The 17,129-nt window shown below is 48.2% G+C and overlaps 1 protein-coding gene across 7 annotated transcripts in view; it reads right to left on the bottom strand.

Moving 5' to 3' along the window:
- Dipk1c (divergent protein kinase domain 1C) overlaps positions 1-17,129 on the bottom strand; it is a 25,688-nt gene extending 8,559 nt beyond the window's left edge. The window contains exons 1-3 of one of the 7 annotated variants that reach the window (NM_173770.5): positions 15,776-15,993; positions 11,542-11,681; positions 5,448-6,107 (exon numbers count right to left, since the gene is read on the bottom strand). In NM_173770.5, coding sequence (NP_776131.1) covers positions 5,448-5,858 — 411 coding nt within the window. In that variant the 5' untranslated portion in view covers positions 5,859-6,107; positions 11,542-11,681; positions 15,776-15,993. Of the gene's footprint in view, positions 1-5,447; positions 6,108-8,215; positions 8,324-11,541; positions 11,682-12,000; positions 12,622-15,050; positions 15,446-15,775 lie in introns of those variants that run through there. The other 6 variants (XM_017317905.1, XM_006526472.4, XM_030250462.1 and 3 more) reach the window with 6 other exon arrangements.

Here is a 17,129-nt window from a genome sequence, read left to right as displayed (position 1 = left end):
GAGAATTGAATAGCAAAGTAGTGCCGCTGTGAGACGCAGGTGTGGGTGAAATACAGGGCCATTGTTAGAAGTCAGGGGAAGGTTTTAAAGGCAAAAATAAGGGAGCAGAGGAGATGGCTCGGTTTCTAGAGTGTGCTTGAAGATCTGAGTTCAATCCCCCAAACCCACATTAAAAAGAAAAGAAAAGAAAAGAAAAGAAAAGAAAAGAAAGGAAAGGAAAAGAAAAGAAAAGAAAAGAAAAGAAAAGAAAAGAAAAGAAAAGAAAAGAAAAGAAAAGAAAAGAGAGAAAAGAAAAGAAAGACATGGTGGCTCACAACCACCCGTAATGAGATCTGACACTCTCTTCTGGCGAGTCTGAAGACAGCTACATTGTACTTGTGTATAATAGTAAATAAATCTTTGGGCGGGAACAAGCAGGGAGTGAGAGAGTGGAGTTGACCGGAGCGAGCAGAGGTCCTAAAATTCAATTCCCAACAACCACATGAAGACTCGCAATCATCTGCAAAGCTACAGTGTACTCACATACATAAAGTATGTAAAATAAATAAATCTTTAAAAAGGGAAGAAAGAGAGAAAAGAGAAAAGAAATGAAATTCCAGAGCTGTGGAAGCAAAAGCAATAGATCCCTGGAGTTTGAAAGTTAACCAGCCTAATCTATGTGGTGAGGTCCAGGCTAGGAGGAAATCCTGACAACAATTGTAGTAGTAGTAGTAGTAGTAGTAGTAGTAGTAGTAGTAGTAATAACAATAATTTAAAGGTGTATGGCTCCTGAGGAATGGCACTGGCCTACACACACACACACACACACACGAGTGTGAACAACCTAATGCATGAGATAAAAGTAAGGAGAGGAACACGAGAAGTTTTGAAACAAGAGTCCTTGGTCATAATGATTGACAATTATGGCATCTGTCCAAGGATTGATGTAATGGGGTGGACGTCCTTGTATCTTCAAAGAAGTGTCTTTGTTGGAGGCTGCGGTGGCTTCTGTGAAAGCCAGTAGATTTGACAGAGTCCATGTGACACTCACTACCAGGCATCAGGCACAGCACCTTCCCTCCCTCCCCATTGTTTATGTTTGTTGTGAGAATTCCATTTTGACTCTGCTAAGTTTCACATTTCCTCACTGATGTCCCGATGAGGATTACAAATGCTGTGAGAGAGACATAATTGAGCCCCAAGACTATGAGCAGTCACGGCGGCTGTTTATGGCACATCTGGTACCCACATCAACACACCGACCAGATGGGCCATGGAGTAGGATCAGCATAAATAAGCCCTTCGCCAAGGGCATCAACCACTAATTCCACTGTCAGAGTAAGAACTTGAGGACTGCCGGAATTTCAGATTTATCCTTCTGGCTTTCAACCAAACAGGCTTCAAAACCAGAAAAAGAATAACTTATAAATTATGCAGATTTTCCTCCACCACCTGGATACCAAAAAAAAAAAAAAAAAAAAAAAAATGAGCTCAAATTTGCAAGAATCTGGAGTCTGCCCAAGTCCAACAGCTGATAGCTTTGAGATAAGAAGTCATTTCAAAATGTGACATCTTTGATGGAACTGGCTTCCCACAAGCCCTCACAGGCCACTGTGAAAATGTCAGCTCCCCCTCCCCCAACCTGGTAGCATCTCAGAGAGGGTTCATTCACTGCTGTCATTTGGTTTCAGAAGGAAGGGCTTCCCATTTCTACCTTTGATTTCTTCTCTGTACTCAGGGTGGTGGGGATTGTCAGTAAAACAGCAGAAGGGACTTAAACTATTTTAAAACCTGCAGAATAGTAAGAGTAAAGTACAGAGAACCCCTCCCGCTTTCATGATCTTTGCCTAATAACAAACTCAATCTAGGCAAACAGGCCATTGTTTGTTTTGAGGGAGTTAATTTTTTTCATTTTTTTTGTTTATATATATATATATATATATATATATGTGTGTGTATATATATATATATATATATATATATATATAATATCTTTTTATTTAGTCATCGACAATGTCATGTATATGTTCCAAGCATCTTGACCATATCTACCCCAAGTCTCCCTTCCTATGTCCCCCACACACGCGATGACATCATATTCACCAGACGTCACACCCACCAATGTGTCCTTTTCCTACATCCCCCCATACACACCAACATGTCCTCTTCCTACATTTCCTCCCCCCACACACCAACATGTCCTCTTCCTACAACCCCCCCACACACCAACATGTCTCCTTCCTACATCCCCCCACCCACACACCAACATGTCCCCTTCCTACATCCCCCCACTCACACACCAACATGTCCCCTTCCTACATCCCCCCACCCACACACCAACATGTCCCCTTCCTACATCCTCCCACCAACACACCAACATGTCTCCTTCCTACATCCCCCCACTTACACACCAACATGTCCCCTTCCTACATCCCCCCACCAACACACCAACATGTCTCCTTCCTACATCCCCCCCACCCACACACCAACAAGTCCTCTTCCTATATCCCACACACACACACCAACATGTCCCCTTCCTACATCCCCCCACCAACACACCAACATGTCTCCTTCCTACATCCCCCCACCCACACACCAACAAGTCCTCTTCCTACATCCTCACACACACCATGTCTCCCATCCTATATCTCTCCCACACCAACATGTCTCCTTCCTATATTCCCACACTCATCAAAATGTCCTCTTCCTACATTCCCATACACACACCAACATGTCCCCTCTTTTTCTTGCTATTTTCAGGGAGCCCAGAAGCATCGCAGAAGCCTGGTAAGCATTCTGCCACTGAGCTACCCACCCCCCCCCAATCCTAATTAAAAGTGAGTGTTTTGCTGATTTTTTTTTTCCCTTTTGAAATGCTGAGGGTTGACCCCAGGGTTTTCCCGCATGCCAGGTAGGAATCTATCTCTGAGCTACATCCCAAGCCTCAATAATCTACCAACCTTTCCTGTCTCATTATTTGGCCAAAAACAAAAACTAATCTCGCCACTTACCTTGGTTAAGAACACTAAAGTTTAAAAAGAACTGGGAGCTGGAGAGATGGCTCAGCAGTTAAGAGCACTTGTTGCTCTTTCAGAGAATCCAGGCTTGGTTCCTAGCACCCACAACCAAGCATGGCTTCATTTCCAGGGAATCTCATGCTTTCTTCCGACCTCTATGGGCACCAGGAACACACATGGTTCACATACAAGCATGCAAGCAAAACACTCATATACATAAAATAAAACAAATAACTCAAAAAATATTTTAAGCCAGGTGTTAGTGGCACGTGCCTTTAACTCCAGCACTCGGGAGGCAAAGCCAGCCTAGTCTACAGAGGGATTTCTATCTTGAACCTCCCCCCAAACCCCTTGCCAAAAACAAAAAACAAAACAGATTTTAAGTGGTACATAGACATACATCAGGCAAAGCACCCATGCACACAAAATGATATAATAGTTTCTAATTTTTTTAATTAATGAGACTATGCTAACGAACCTGTCTTTATAACTTGTTATCAGAGCAAGGACCATTCTTTCTGACTTCTGGCACTTTCTCCAGCCTCTGTGTTCCTCCTCAGCCCCATTCATGACACTCTTCCTTTCATCTCCCAGTGAGAGATTCATCTTTAATTTATACTGCGTAGCCTAGAATAAATTACAGCTCCTGTGGGCCTAAAATAAGAACAGCAACAAAACAAACAGGGAAACCTTCACAAGACTTCTCAGCATCAGGAGAGTCATGAAACTCATCCTGCACAAAATGGCTTAAGTAGTGTCTGCTGCTCGAACCTGGTCTGGCCACCAGACTGGAAATAATCCTCTTTTCTCCACAGAGTGCGTTGTTCAAGGTCTCCCCACACTACCCTCCTCCTCCTCCTCCTCCTCCTCCTCCTCCTCCTCCTCTTCCTCCTCCTGCTCCTCCTCCTCCTGCTCCTCCTCCTCCTTCTCCTCCTCCTCCTCCTCCTCCTCCTCCTCCTTCTTCTTCTTCTTCCTCTCTCTCTCTCTCTCTCTCTCTCTCTCTCTCTCTCTCTCTCTCTCTGGAAGCATCTCTCTTATCTCTCTTGCTTGAAAGGCATGCTTGTCAGGTTGTCAGGTTTGGGGTCACCTTCCTGTTCCAAGCTGTTTATTTGTACACACTTCATAAATCCTGAAGACCTGCACTGGGAGCCTTGGAATCTTCTGTTCCTGTGCCTCATCTACAAGAACCCCTCCCTCTCTTCAGGGCAGGAGTCAGTCAGGGGTCAAAAAGAGAGCCCACCTTTTGGAAGCAGGAATGCAGTGGTTCTTAAAGACCACAGCGAAGGTGCCTGGTTTGTTAGCTTGTGTGTGTGTGTGTGTGTGTGTGTGTGTGTGTGTGTGTGTGTGTGTGTTTGAGACAGAATCTTATCATGTACTCCAGGCTGGTCTTGAACTCACCACCCTCCTGCTTAGTCTTTCTGAGTATTGGGTTGGCTCACAGTTGGTGCCTTGTCCTTGTGAGACACAGAGTCAGTTGGTCTGAGGTGCAGTATGGAAATGTACATTGCTGGGCTGGTAAGATGGATGACCAGGTAAGGGCACTTGTCACCAAACCTGAAGACCTGTATCCAAACTACATGGTATTAAGGACAGAACCAACTCCCACAAATTGACATCCAACCTCCCTGCATATGCTGTGATATTTATGCCCCCCACACACCCAGAATAAATAAGTAAACGTAACAAAAATTAGAATTTGCATTGCTAGCAAGCTCTGTAATGTTAAGGAGGTCACTAGTACACCCTCGGGGAGGAGCCAACTCCTGGAGATAGTGTCTGTCTCATGAGCTCCTCTGTCCCTCCACTGTGGATCACAGATAGCCCTGATGTCCCTCATGCAGGCAATCACAGCTGCTGAGAGCTCAAGGGGACAATGGCTACGTCATGCCCAGAGGACAGCATTCCACGCTGCCACATCCCTAAGACTCGAGTGATTATAACCCCCATCTCAAGTGACTATGTCGTCAGGAGTCATAATGTCTTATGTGCAGACACGAAACTGACTAGAATCTCTCCAGAAGAGTAATGTCGGCTGGCAATGACTGTTCTCTGCACACTGGTTCTGTGGACACAGAATGCCTGGCCTGGAAGAACAGCACACCATCTGCAGCCCAGGAAGACTGTCCTCAGAAGACCACAGATCCTGTAGCAGCACTAACTAGACCTCATAGCTGCCCTCAAGGAAGTGAGATGTCTCCTCCGCCCCCTGCCTGTCTCTGCCTCCTGTGGGCTTCTTCACTGGACTGGACCTCTCCTCTTGAGGTTGGAGATGCATTTTCTTAAACCCTTTTGTCAACCTGGCAAGGAAGTGGTCTGGAACGGGAATCACCAGGAACCACAAGGCTGCCCAAAGTTGCATGGGCTTCCTTCCAGAGGCCAAGAATTCACTTCCTCCTACACAGACCAGAATCTCTTCTCTTACCACAAACATGGCAGCCTGCTTCCACTCACCGTAAAGTCCCTCTTGATGGCGAAGTTCTCAGGTTTGACATCACAGAGGTGGAGCCGGTGGGAAAAGTCACTGTCGAAATGGCTCACCATGTCCAGGAAGCTGAGGGCAATGTGGCTAATAGCCTGTGCTTGGCCAGCATCATCCAGTGGGAAGAGAGCCTTGTGGTGAGGGCTACCAGCAGCCAAGTACTCCACTGCATAAAAGTGACCGCAGGATCCCAGCACCGGTAGGATGTGGCGGCTCAGATCTGGAAGCAGGCTGAAGTATACGTATTCCTCCTGTTGGAGCAGTGACCACGCACTGGCCAGCTGTTGCCGCCAGCCAGGGCCCTGCCTGGCAGGCCATAGCGGGGCTATGCTGTTGTTGGGCAGCTCCAAGCCTAGCGTGTTCTTGACCTCCCCGGCCACCATCAGGAGCAGCTCAGCCTCAGGGATGCCGGGGGCACCTGCCCCTGCTTCCTCCTCCAGCAGAGTGAGGGGCGGGAAGCTGGAGAAGGCCTCCCTCTTGGATTTGAGGACAACGGTCCGGCCACGCCACTGAGCCTGCAGCACCTTCTTACCACGCTCGTAATACAGGCAGCGTTGGTACAGCAGCTCCCCGCCCACACACAGGTCCTCGCACAGGGCGCCCGTGAGCCAGCCACGGCGATAGTCCTGGCACTGGAACAAAAGGAACAGAGGGTCACTGCAGGGCAGGAATAGGGGGCAAAGGACTTTGTAATTAGCTGAGGAGAGAAAATGCCCATGAGAGTGTTGGAGGCCACCCGGGAGGCGGGTTCAGGTGATTGCCTTGTTCTGTGAGTTCCCCAGCCAACGCCTAGTGGAAACATTGATTAAATATTGCATCTGCACAGAACAGGTACCGACTGCTTCACACGCCGTCACTCCTCTATTATACACTATAGCAAGTACTTCCATTGTAGCAGGTATCAAAGGAAACGCAGAGGTGAATCAAAGCAAAGGGAAATGTGTTGACCATGCAGACACTAGGCTGCCGTAGAAGGGACTAAAATCCTTGGGTTGATGTTTGGTTTGCAGGGAGGTTCCAGAACGGATCCCCTACATGAACAGAGGGCCAAGCCTAATTTGGTGAGAGTCTCATCAGGATTATGTCACTCAGTCTAGCTGAGGACAGGGCCTTCAAAACCACACATCCAGCGTCAAGAGCTCGTCTTCTGCAGTGGCGCTGGATGCACGTGAGAACACCGACGCAGGCCACGGCCGTCTGACTCCACTGTGGAGGCTTAGCCGGAGACTCTTAACATCCCATGCCAGAACAGCTAGGTTGGATGAGGCCGTGGAGTCTCATCTGCCCCTCAGTGTGACCACGGCACTGTCCCTTCCAAACACACTGGTGTTTGCTATCTTCGAATAAGAGGTGCTTTTGTTCCTGAAGCTCTCAGAATGTCAGATAGCATGCCTCCGGGCTCACAGAGTGGACGTAAGGCACAGGGTGCCGTGTCTCGTGACACTCTGGAAGCGTGGAGACAGTCTGCAATGGTAGCAGCGGTGAAGATTTCCCCAGTAGCCTTCGATGGGGTGTCACTTCTAAACACCACGTGATTCCAGGATAGAACCTCTCAGAGGGCGGGGGAATCTGGAGACCTTTCCCCACCATGCTGTAGATCCCTAGGAAGACTCTACTGGCTGACAGTCGGAAGAAGGAGCATGGAGTAACGGAAGAAGAATCACAATTCTGTTCTTAATTTTCACTATATATATATATATATATATATATATATATATATATATATACACATATATATATACATACATATACATATATGTGTATGTATATACACACACACATATATATATTGTAGCTGTCTTCAGACACACCAGAAGAGGGCATCAGATCCCATTACAGATGGTTGTGAGCCACCATGTGGTTGTTGGGATTTGAACTCAGGACCTCTGGAAGAGCAGTCAGTGCTCTTAACCACTGAGCCATCTCTCCAGCCCTATTTTCACCATTTTTCTTTTCTTTTTTTTTTATTAGATATTTTCTTCATTTACATTTCAAATGCTATCCTGAAAGTCCCCTATACCCTCCCCCCGCCCTGTCCCCAACCCATACACTCCCGCCTCCTGGCCCTGGCATTCCTCTGTACTGGGGCATATAAAATTTGCAAGACCAAGGGGCCTCTCTTCCCAGTAATGGCCGACTAGGCCATCTTCTGCTACATATGCAGCTAGAGACAAGAGCTCTGGGGGTACTGGTTAGTTCATGTTGTTCTTCCTCCTATAGGGTTGCAGACCCCTTCAGCTCCTTGGGTACTTTCTCTAGCTCCTTCATTGAGGGCCCTGTGTTCCATCCAATAGATGACTGTGAGCATCCACTTCTGTATTTGCCAGGCACTGGCATAGCTTCACAAGAGACAGCTATATCAGGGTTCTGTCAGCAAAAATCTTGCTGGCATATGCTTCACCATTTTTTATGAAGCCTAAATCTCTGGACTCATGTGTATCACAAGATGAGCATACTTTCTAAGGCCGCACAAATGAATCCCTCCATATTAGTAAATACAAGCCGCTGTCCTCTCCCAAAGCTTCTACAGCAAATGAACCTACATCCACTCACCTTACTCCTTACACAGTTCTAAGACAGGAATAAAATCTCAGTGTCTTTTCACCCTGTTTTGCTCATTGCAAAAGGCCTGGATGACCTGTGGACACTGTGCAGTGTGGCGCACTGAACAAACCACTGGATGGAAAGCCTTAAGCCTGAAGTCTGACTGCTGGGCTGCCATTCCCAGCGTGCTTCCTACCTGGTCAGGGCCTCCTTCTCCTCCTCTGTATCTTAGCTGCTCTGCCTTCCTTACAGAGTGACAGTGACAGTGCAGCCCGGTGAGATGCACACAAGGGAGGTATAACCCAGGGCCAGGCTAAACAAGATGACCTTTGAACCACGATCAGATATGCCAGCGTGTTCTTTGCAAAGGCGGGCGGGTAGTTTCACATGAGTCAGCTTTATTGTTTCTGAGTTGATTATAAGATGTGCCTTAAAGTCAAGAAAACAAACTCCTGGTGCTTACACGCAAATAATTTCAAACCCAAAAGCTGACTGGAAGCCACAAGCTTTCATGACTCATTTGGCCACATGTGGTGTCAAGCGAGGCCGAGACGACCGGGCATTTACAGCCGCTGCTTGACTCTGACTGCGTATATCTCAGAATTCCTTATCTGCTCCGTGGCTGGGGCTGCCCCACATGCAAAATATAATGTACACACCACACTACCTCCATACCGTGCAAAAATTCCAAACCACAAAGTAGTCAAGAAGAAGTTGTGGACTTTTATGAATACTGAAGACAGAGTGTTCAAAAAGCCGGTTAACAAAGAACACACCTATGCTTGAAAATGGTGCCTGGAGCATCTGACCACTTTAAGACAGTGACTTCCCAGCAGTCCCAAGACCTGAGCTGCCCCTCCCCCACCACCCCGTTCCCGCTTCCTGCTGACAGGTCTCTCCTCTTATGATGTCCTTTAGATCTCTGTGAAACACAGACACTGAGGCTCATACTAGCCAAACACCATGTGACAAGTCTTCTCATAACAGAAAACTCTGCAGAAAGAAAGCCGGGACCCAGAGCAGGCAGGGTGGCTCAGCAGCCCATCCTCTTGCTCTTGCAGAGAATCTGAGTCCAGTTTCCAGAACACACAGGGCACCTCACAGCCATTTGCTCCATTCCAGGAGAAGGTCTGACACCCACTTCTGACTCAGACTCTAGGCACACACATGGTGCACATAAATAAATGCAACTGAAGCCTCTATACATGAAATAAAAGGTTAAAATAGAAAGGAAGTGTTGGGCCTGATCTCCCATCTAGAGAATAGCACTATAAGCCCAGAGATGTGCTGTTGCTGCTGGTGGTGGTGGTAGTGGTGGTGGTGGTGGTGGTAGTGGTGGTGGTGGTGGTGGTGATGGTGGTGGTAGTGGTGGTGATGGTGATGGTGGTGGTGGTGGTGGTGGTGGTGATGGTGGTGGTGGTGGTAGTGGTGGTGGTGGTGGTGGTGGTGGTGGTGGTGGTAGTAGTGGTAGTGGTGGTGATGGTGGTGGGGGTGGGGGTAGTGGTGGTGGTAGTGGGTGTGTATGACTGTGCATATGGAAGCCAGAGTTCAACTGAGTTTCTTTCATGTATTGCTCTTAACCTTATTTTTTTTTGAGACAGACACTCAATGAACTGGGCACTCACTGTTTTGGCTACACTGGTCAGTGATTCCAGGCTCTGCCTGTCTCTGCCCTACCCCACTGCTGGGGTTACAGGTTATACCACCATGACTGACTTTCACTGAGAATCGAAGCTCAGGTCTCCATGCTTGTACAACAAGAACATCACACTTTCTGAGACATTTTCCTAGCCTCCTTGGGCTGGATTTTTTTTTTTTTTTTTTTGTCTAGAAAAGCAATAACCATAAGGAAATTGTATAAACCTATTCTGGTAAAATTGCTTTAAATGGCCTTGCTTGAGGTTGTGCTCCTGTGCTGCGCTGTGTACTTGGGACTACACAGAATTTGGCGGAAATGCTGTCCTTTGACCTTAGCTCTGAGACCCCTTTCCAAGGCACAGGGGCAGGAAGTGAGCGTGGGAAGGCAGTGTCAGTCAGTCTTTGTTCATGTGCTTATGTGCTCCTGTGTGCATGTGCTCCCACAGCACATAACGAACAGCCAGTCAGGCTTCTCAGAGGCCTTCCCGGAACATCCTGGGAAGAGTAGGTACTAAGACAAGCAGTGAGTGGGGAGATATGGTCATACGACAGTACGTGTCATTCATTCCTGTCACCCATTGTCTGCATCTGTGCTTCCCCGATGTTGTCTCGTGTTTACAGCTTCACATCTCTATAATAAAACTTCCTCAAGATACTTTTAAATTAAACAAGAGAGTCTGAGTGATGTCCAAAAAGGCCTTGGATCAGTTCCACAATCATTTCTCTAATGTGACTGCATTAGTAATTTAATTGGGAATGCTCTTGCACGAGGTGCGGGGCAGAACTGAAAAAGAAGGAGTGAGTGCCCATGTGGTGGGGGAGAAGGCAGAACTGCACAATCTCACAGTGCTGCAAAGCAGAGAGAAGGGAGCCAGTCCCCCGATGAAGCCCAGAGAAGAGGCCCTGGAGACCAGGTCGAAAGCTGGGCCCTGGCTGTGCCCCTAGCCAGCCACAGAGCTGTTCTCTTTTGCTTAGGAGTCGAAAGTAAGTGTGTAGCAGGGGGCAGCTGACTCTTCTCCTCTAAATGGTGACTGTCACTGCCACAACCATGTGTTACACCTGCAGATTCCAGAGCCAGAGAATCTCATCGAGAGCAGTCTAGAACAGGGCCTGAGGTTTAGTCCCCATCTTGACACAAACAGATTAACATTGACAACTTTTCAAATTAACCCATTTTTGAATGAGTAGTCAGGAGACCACCTCCCCACTGAAGCTCCCAGGCTTAGCTCACAGGAGAAATGACAGCTTTGCAGGCTCCTGGCTAATACCAGAGCACAGTATGGACAGGACCACCACACAACGCAGTTTAATTTTGGGTCAGCCTAGGTTTGTCTCTGGGCATGTAGGAGGAGGACAGACCAGTGTCACAGGAGACACCACAAGGTCCAACAAAGTCAGAGGCACAGTCCCTAGCACGGTATCCCAGTCCCTAGCACGGTATCCCTCGCAATGTAAGCTCCCCTCTCCAGCTCCCCAGACCTGGTTATGAGAATGGAGGGCATGGTTTGACCTCAGTGCTAAAGTGAAGGGAGCCTCATCGTCGGGCAGTGAAGCAGAGGGTTGCTCTGTCACAGCAAGCTGTGCCCAAATTCTGACAAAGCACAAGTATCCAGAGAATCAGAGAGGGTACTTCAGAATGGAGAGCAGTTAAAGCCTGGGCCTGAGGCCAGACTGGAGTAGTCTATCAAAAATATTATTCCAGGCCTTGGATGATGGCTTAGTGGGTGACATCTTGTTGCACAACTATGAGGACCTGAAGGTGTGTTAGCACTCGTCTGTATTCCCAGTGCTCCTGCGGCAAGATTGGGGGATGGGGGCAGGAACAGGAGACTCTCTGGTATACATGGTGGTTTAAAAAAAAAAACAACAAAAACAAAAACAAACCTGTTTTCAAACCAAGTAGAAAATAAGGACTAACACCCAAGGTTGCACTCTGATCTCCATATGTGCTCTGTAGCATGCCACACCAGTCTAAAATCTTCTATTTCAAGCTTGGCACAGTGATTTACACCACGGTCCTAGCACTGGGGAAAACAGGGCAGAATGACAGCCATAAGTTTGAGACCAGATTTTCTATAGAATGAAACAGTATCTCAAACAAACCTCATCCAAAAATAGTCATTCTCCTGTCCCATCTCACAGACATGCTTCCCAACCTGTCAAATTTCTCTCTCTCTCTCTCTCTCTCTCTCTCTCTCTCTCTCTCTCTCTCTCTCTCTCCCTCCCCCCCCCTCTCTCTCTCTTCCCACTTGACAGCCATGTGAGCATTGTCTGCGTTGGGTCCACCAACACATTGCTTTATATACACATCTGTTTCACCAATGAAACACCCAAGAAACTCACCTTGGCAAATTTGGAGAACAATTTCCAAACAGGAGTCAGGAAATGCTTAGAACAATGGTGTCACTACTAAGTTGGTATCAGCCTAGGAGTAGGTGGGGGGGAGAGATGGGGGAGCTTGGGGTGGCATTTGTAAAAGCCTAAACTCTTTCTGGGCATTAGGACTTTGGCTTCTTGCTGGGAAGCCTAGTATCAAAAACGGCAGGATATAAAGTGGAGTGGCCAAAGGCCCCCAAGCCTGCTGGCTAACATAACTTTGCAGTGGTCTAAGAAAGAAACTCACTTAAGCATGTGCACTCACTCAGAAGCAAGCGCATGTGATAACAGTCCTTCTCCAGGAAGCCACTCGATGTCTGGCAGAATCTCAGCAAGCATCGCCCCATCATGCAAACGCTCGTCTACCAGTGTGCGGAAGACCAGAGGCCCAGGCTGCCGGGCTCCCTGGGGCCTGTGCCATCTCTATTAAGACACACACACAGGACACACACAGAGAGAGACAGAGACAGAGACAGAGACAGAGACAGAGACAGAGAGAGGAGTCTGCCCTGTTTAAAACAAAAAAATAAAAATAAAAATAAAAATAAAAACAAAACAAAACAAATAAAAACAAAACCAAAAGAACAAAAACAAAAACAATCAGACAAAAAAAAAAAAAAAAAAAACCCGGAATCTTTAATGTAGGCAATAGTGCAAAATTCCATAGCACCTAACTAGTCCGAGGCAGTAAAGGCCTCTGAATATCACAACCTATGGGACGATTGTTGTGGAGGATGAGGAGTCCCCTACGCTGATGTCCAGGGTGTGCAGTGTGGAGGTTTTCAACTCAGGGTCTCTATTGTCCAAGGCACCAAGTAGACTCTTGAATCCTCGACACATTAACATCATTAGGCAGGACAATGGGCTTAAATGTTCCCATCTGCAAGAACAGCCAATGCTGTTAGAGTTTGTTGTGAAGGTTAAGTGAAATAGCACGCTCTGTGCTTCTGCCTGTACTACTGGGCAGCGTGGGCATCAACAGGCACTGGCAGAGCTATGGTGATCTGCCTGCAGAAGCTGGGGATGTTGGGGTGTCTGTGTTGATGCTCCCCAACCACTCCTCAGCCCAGCAGAGCCTCAACACATTAGCTCCCCAGAGAAATCAGGCTCTAGCAACCTCACAGACAACCCAGGAGAAGTGCCCCTTCTGTGGATGCTGTATAGATGGTAAGTCACACAAAAGAGCAGGAAAATGGGGAATCCAAAGGACCCAGGGATTGAAGCTTCCAAAACAAGTGAAGCTGACTTTCTAAGCAAGTCTTGTCTCTGCAAATGTTGGACCTCACCCCATCCTCTAGCCATCTCTTTACCACCTGGTTGCTATATTCTGCAGGTAAGTTTCCTCCACTACCAGCAAAGCTACCTGACACTCCGGGGCCTAGGAACACATAACTGCCCGCATGGGAGACTCACCAGGACTCTTGGCTCTGCCAGAGAGAACCTCCCTTTGGCTCTAATTTCTTATGTGCACTGGGTACTCAGAGTGAAAGCTAATGAGAGTCTGGAGGCCAGTCAGAAAAATAACAACCGCTTTTATTATGTAGGATGAAAGCCAGGCAAAATGCAAAGTGCCGGGGAAGCCAGGACACAGAGGCGCGATTCAGAGCCAGTCTTCAGAAGCCACAATGCCAGCCTCTGCTTGGCAGCTGCCTGGCTGGAACTGCGTTTCAGTCTGCCCTGATTTAAGGTCTTGGGTACAATGAGTCAGGGCACTTTCTCAGTTTTGCCTCAGCAAGTGCAGAATGAACGTATCAGGAAAGGCCAGTGAGAAGGTGAAGAGAGATGCTTGCCTGAGTGAAGAACAATTCACACACAGCATCCACAGCGCCCCCCCCCAACCCCCACCCGCAGCGGTTCACCTGACACTCCCAACAAACACAAACTTTGGGAAACAGGCTTTGGGAATTTGGCAAGAGTTAGGATTGAGAGCTGTAAAAGACAGAATCAATCTTTTCAGCTCTCTGTCAAACTAAAAACGATCCCATATGGCTGCATCGAAGATGTATTGGTAAAGCTTCTAAACAGAATTGGTTTTAATTTACAGCCTGGAATGCAGGGAAAGTTATGACTACCAATTACTTAAATCCTATCAGGCAATTTAATTTCCATTAGGCTTCTCTCAGCATGACCAAAGGTAAATAAATAAATAATGGGCTCTGTTTCCTATTTTAATCTACAAGATTATATTAAGTTTGTAAGTGGGACCTGGGTCTTAGCCAAACTACTAAATGTTGTTGTCTTAGTCAGCGACCTTCACCAAAATAAAAGGGAATTTTATTTTGGGGATTTTTAGATGGCTACTGGGGAAAGTAATGTCCCCATCTGCAAGAAGAGCAAGTGCTGTTAGAGTTTAAACCCTGCGATTTAAAATTTGATGAAACTTCAGTTAAGCAGTGAGCAGAAGACAGAACGTGTGTGTCACTCTGTGGAGGAAGCAAGTTAACACGGTGACGGTAGCAACATTTAGTTAGAAAACATGCTTTGGTGGCTTAATGTTTCCCAATCTTTTTGAAAGAGGGAGGGAGGGGGGCAGGGGGAGAGAGGGAGGAACGGAGAGAGGGAAGAAGGAGGGAAGGAGTAGGAGGAAAAAGGAAGGAGAAGGTGGTGGTAGAGGTGATGAAGAAGCAGGAGGGGAAGACAAATACTTTTAAAATACTCAATGCTTAATACTAAATCCATTTCTAAATTCCCACAATCTGAAAACAAAAAGAAAAGAAAAGAAAAGAAAAGAAAAGAAAAGAAAAGAAAAGAAAAGAAAAGAAAAACCTTTTAAAGCAAGTGAACTGAAACCCCTCCCCCCCAAGAGTTTCTTGGAGGTTTCAAACCAAATGCTCAAGATTTTAGGACTCGAATAATCACAGTGGGGAGCAAATACAGGCTACTTTCTCCGACTTTTTAGAGGTCGGCCATGCCTGCCTGTACTCAAGTCTCTCCTAAGCACGAATTTCTAAGCAGAATCCAAAAAAATAAAAAATAAAAAAATAAAAAAAATAAAAAATAAAAAAAGAGCATTTTACTTCTTAGAGGAAAGGCCACTCCGACCATTCAGCAGTCCCCTGATAGTGATGTTTCTTTGTATCTACAACAGCCCGGCCAGGTTAAGGAGCAGCTCGGACACAATCCTCTGATTTTCTCTCTTTAGCGGACCACGGTAGACCATGGAACAGGGTCGACCAGGCTGGCTCCATGGCTCCTTGTGCTCCTTAGGAGGTGTCTGCCTCGGTTCCTCTGGACCCGAACAGCCAAAGGCCTTGTCTTTAGGTCATCAGGAGGAGGAGCCCAAGCAACAATCAAACAATGGGGTTTGATCAGGTTGGGGTGTTCCGGCAGTCCCATGGGATCACCGAAGGATGGTGGCTTAAGGGGCGAGATAGCGTAAGAAAGATGTATATCCTCCAAACCTGGCCACTAGAACTGGATGTAAGCATCACTGACCAGGAATGGCCCTGCAAACTTTCTGGCATGAATGCTGTCCCGGGACGCAAGACTATATTCTGGAGAAAAAGGAGGGATGTCCCGATCGCCCATAGCGAACTGAGAGCTCTTTGCCTGGGTATATCATACGCGCATAGGAACCTAATCTCCCTTTGGCGGGTACCCCCACCCCATTCCCATATCCCAGGATGGAGTGGCCGCTACGATGTTGCAGCATCGCAGGTGACGTGGACTCCGAGGACCCGGAGAAGGTGTCTGGAACCCGACCTGGACGCGCGACACTGGGCAATGCGGCGGCGGGACCTACCAGCGCAGCCAGGATGCGCCGGCTCTTCTCATCCGTGCAGCGCTCGGAGAGGACGCTCGGGTGTGCGCGGAGCAGCAGCGCAGCTGCCAGCACCCAGCCGGCGGTCCACGCGGCGAAGGCGAGGAGCGCGCCCCGCCGCCAGCGCCCGCACCGTGCAGCCCGGCCCCGCTCGCCCGCCGCCCGCGCCATTGCCAGCCCTGAGCTCCGGTCGCCGCTCCGCAGCTCCAGGGGCGGGAGGGGGAGGGGCGGCGGGAGGGGAAACCAGCCTGGGGCACCGCGTAGGAGTCGCAGCGCGGAGATCTGCTCCCGGCTTCTGAAACCTACCCTCCCTGGCCACCTTTACACTTTCTTTTCCACTTTTCTTCCCTAAGACCAAGCCTCTCACTTCTCCGCAGGGCCTCACCACTTCCCTCGTTCCTAGACTGCCGCCCTCTGTCTAGCCACTATACTTGCCCCTTCCCAGGACCCCACCGGACCCCCTCCAACCTTTAGGCTGCGGCTCTGTGCTCATCCCCATCCCCACCAAGTCTGACCTCAGCCTCGGATCCCTCCCCACTTCCCGGGGTGACATCTCCAGGTTTGGAGAGGAAGAAATGGGGGCAGTGAGGGACCGTAGGGAACACCTGGACCGCCTCTTCCCAAGAGCGCGGGGCCACACTACAGCCTCCCAGAGTGCGCAGGACTTGAGGGCTTCCTTGTAGTAGTAAGGAGGAACGAGCTGTCTCCACTAACATGGCCACAACAAAGGTTCACTAGTGCGTCTTCTTCTGCTTGGGGCTTTGTAGCTCCATCCTTAAGCCCCTGCTCTCCAGACTATTCTCTTCTAAAGAGGCCACAGTGGGTGGCACGCTCAGAGTCCTGAGAGGTACTGTCAGCTTTGAAGGGCGTTAAAAGGGACAGGGCCTCTGGCTCAGGCATTCACCAGACAAAAACGCAGCAGGGTTGCTGCAGACCCCATCTCAGATGCCCTCCCGCGGCCCCCTGCCCGCCCTTCTCCAGCCTGCTTTCTCACCATGATTAAGCGGTCTCTAATAACCTCTAGGGAACTGGTCCTAACAGTCTATTCTGCAAGTCTCTGGTTCTGGAATAGCCGCCTCCCAGAAATTCTGGAGCAAATTGAATGCTCGGGATGAATTGTAGGACTCGTGGGAAGTTTCCAAAACTTAATGAGGTTCAGGAGGCACCTCCCTGTGGCCGTGTAACTTCTGGGACAGAGGAGAATAAGATAAAGTTTAAAAAACAATAATTGTTAAAATGTTTATTTTGGTCTTGAGATATTATAATTATGTCTTTTTCCCCTTTCCTTTCCTCCCACCAAACCCTCCCCTACTCTCTTTCAAATATATGACCTCTT

The sequence above is a fragment of the Mus musculus genome, chromosome 18 (genome assembly GCF_000001635.26).
Source record: "Mus musculus strain C57BL/6J chromosome 18, GRCm38.p6 C57BL/6J".
In the NCBI taxonomy this organism is placed as follows: domain Eukaryota; kingdom Metazoa; phylum Chordata; class Mammalia; order Rodentia; family Muridae; genus Mus; species Mus musculus.
The sequence above is the reverse complement of the archived record's forward strand: the minus strand, read 5'-3'. Positions and strand labels throughout refer to the sequence as shown.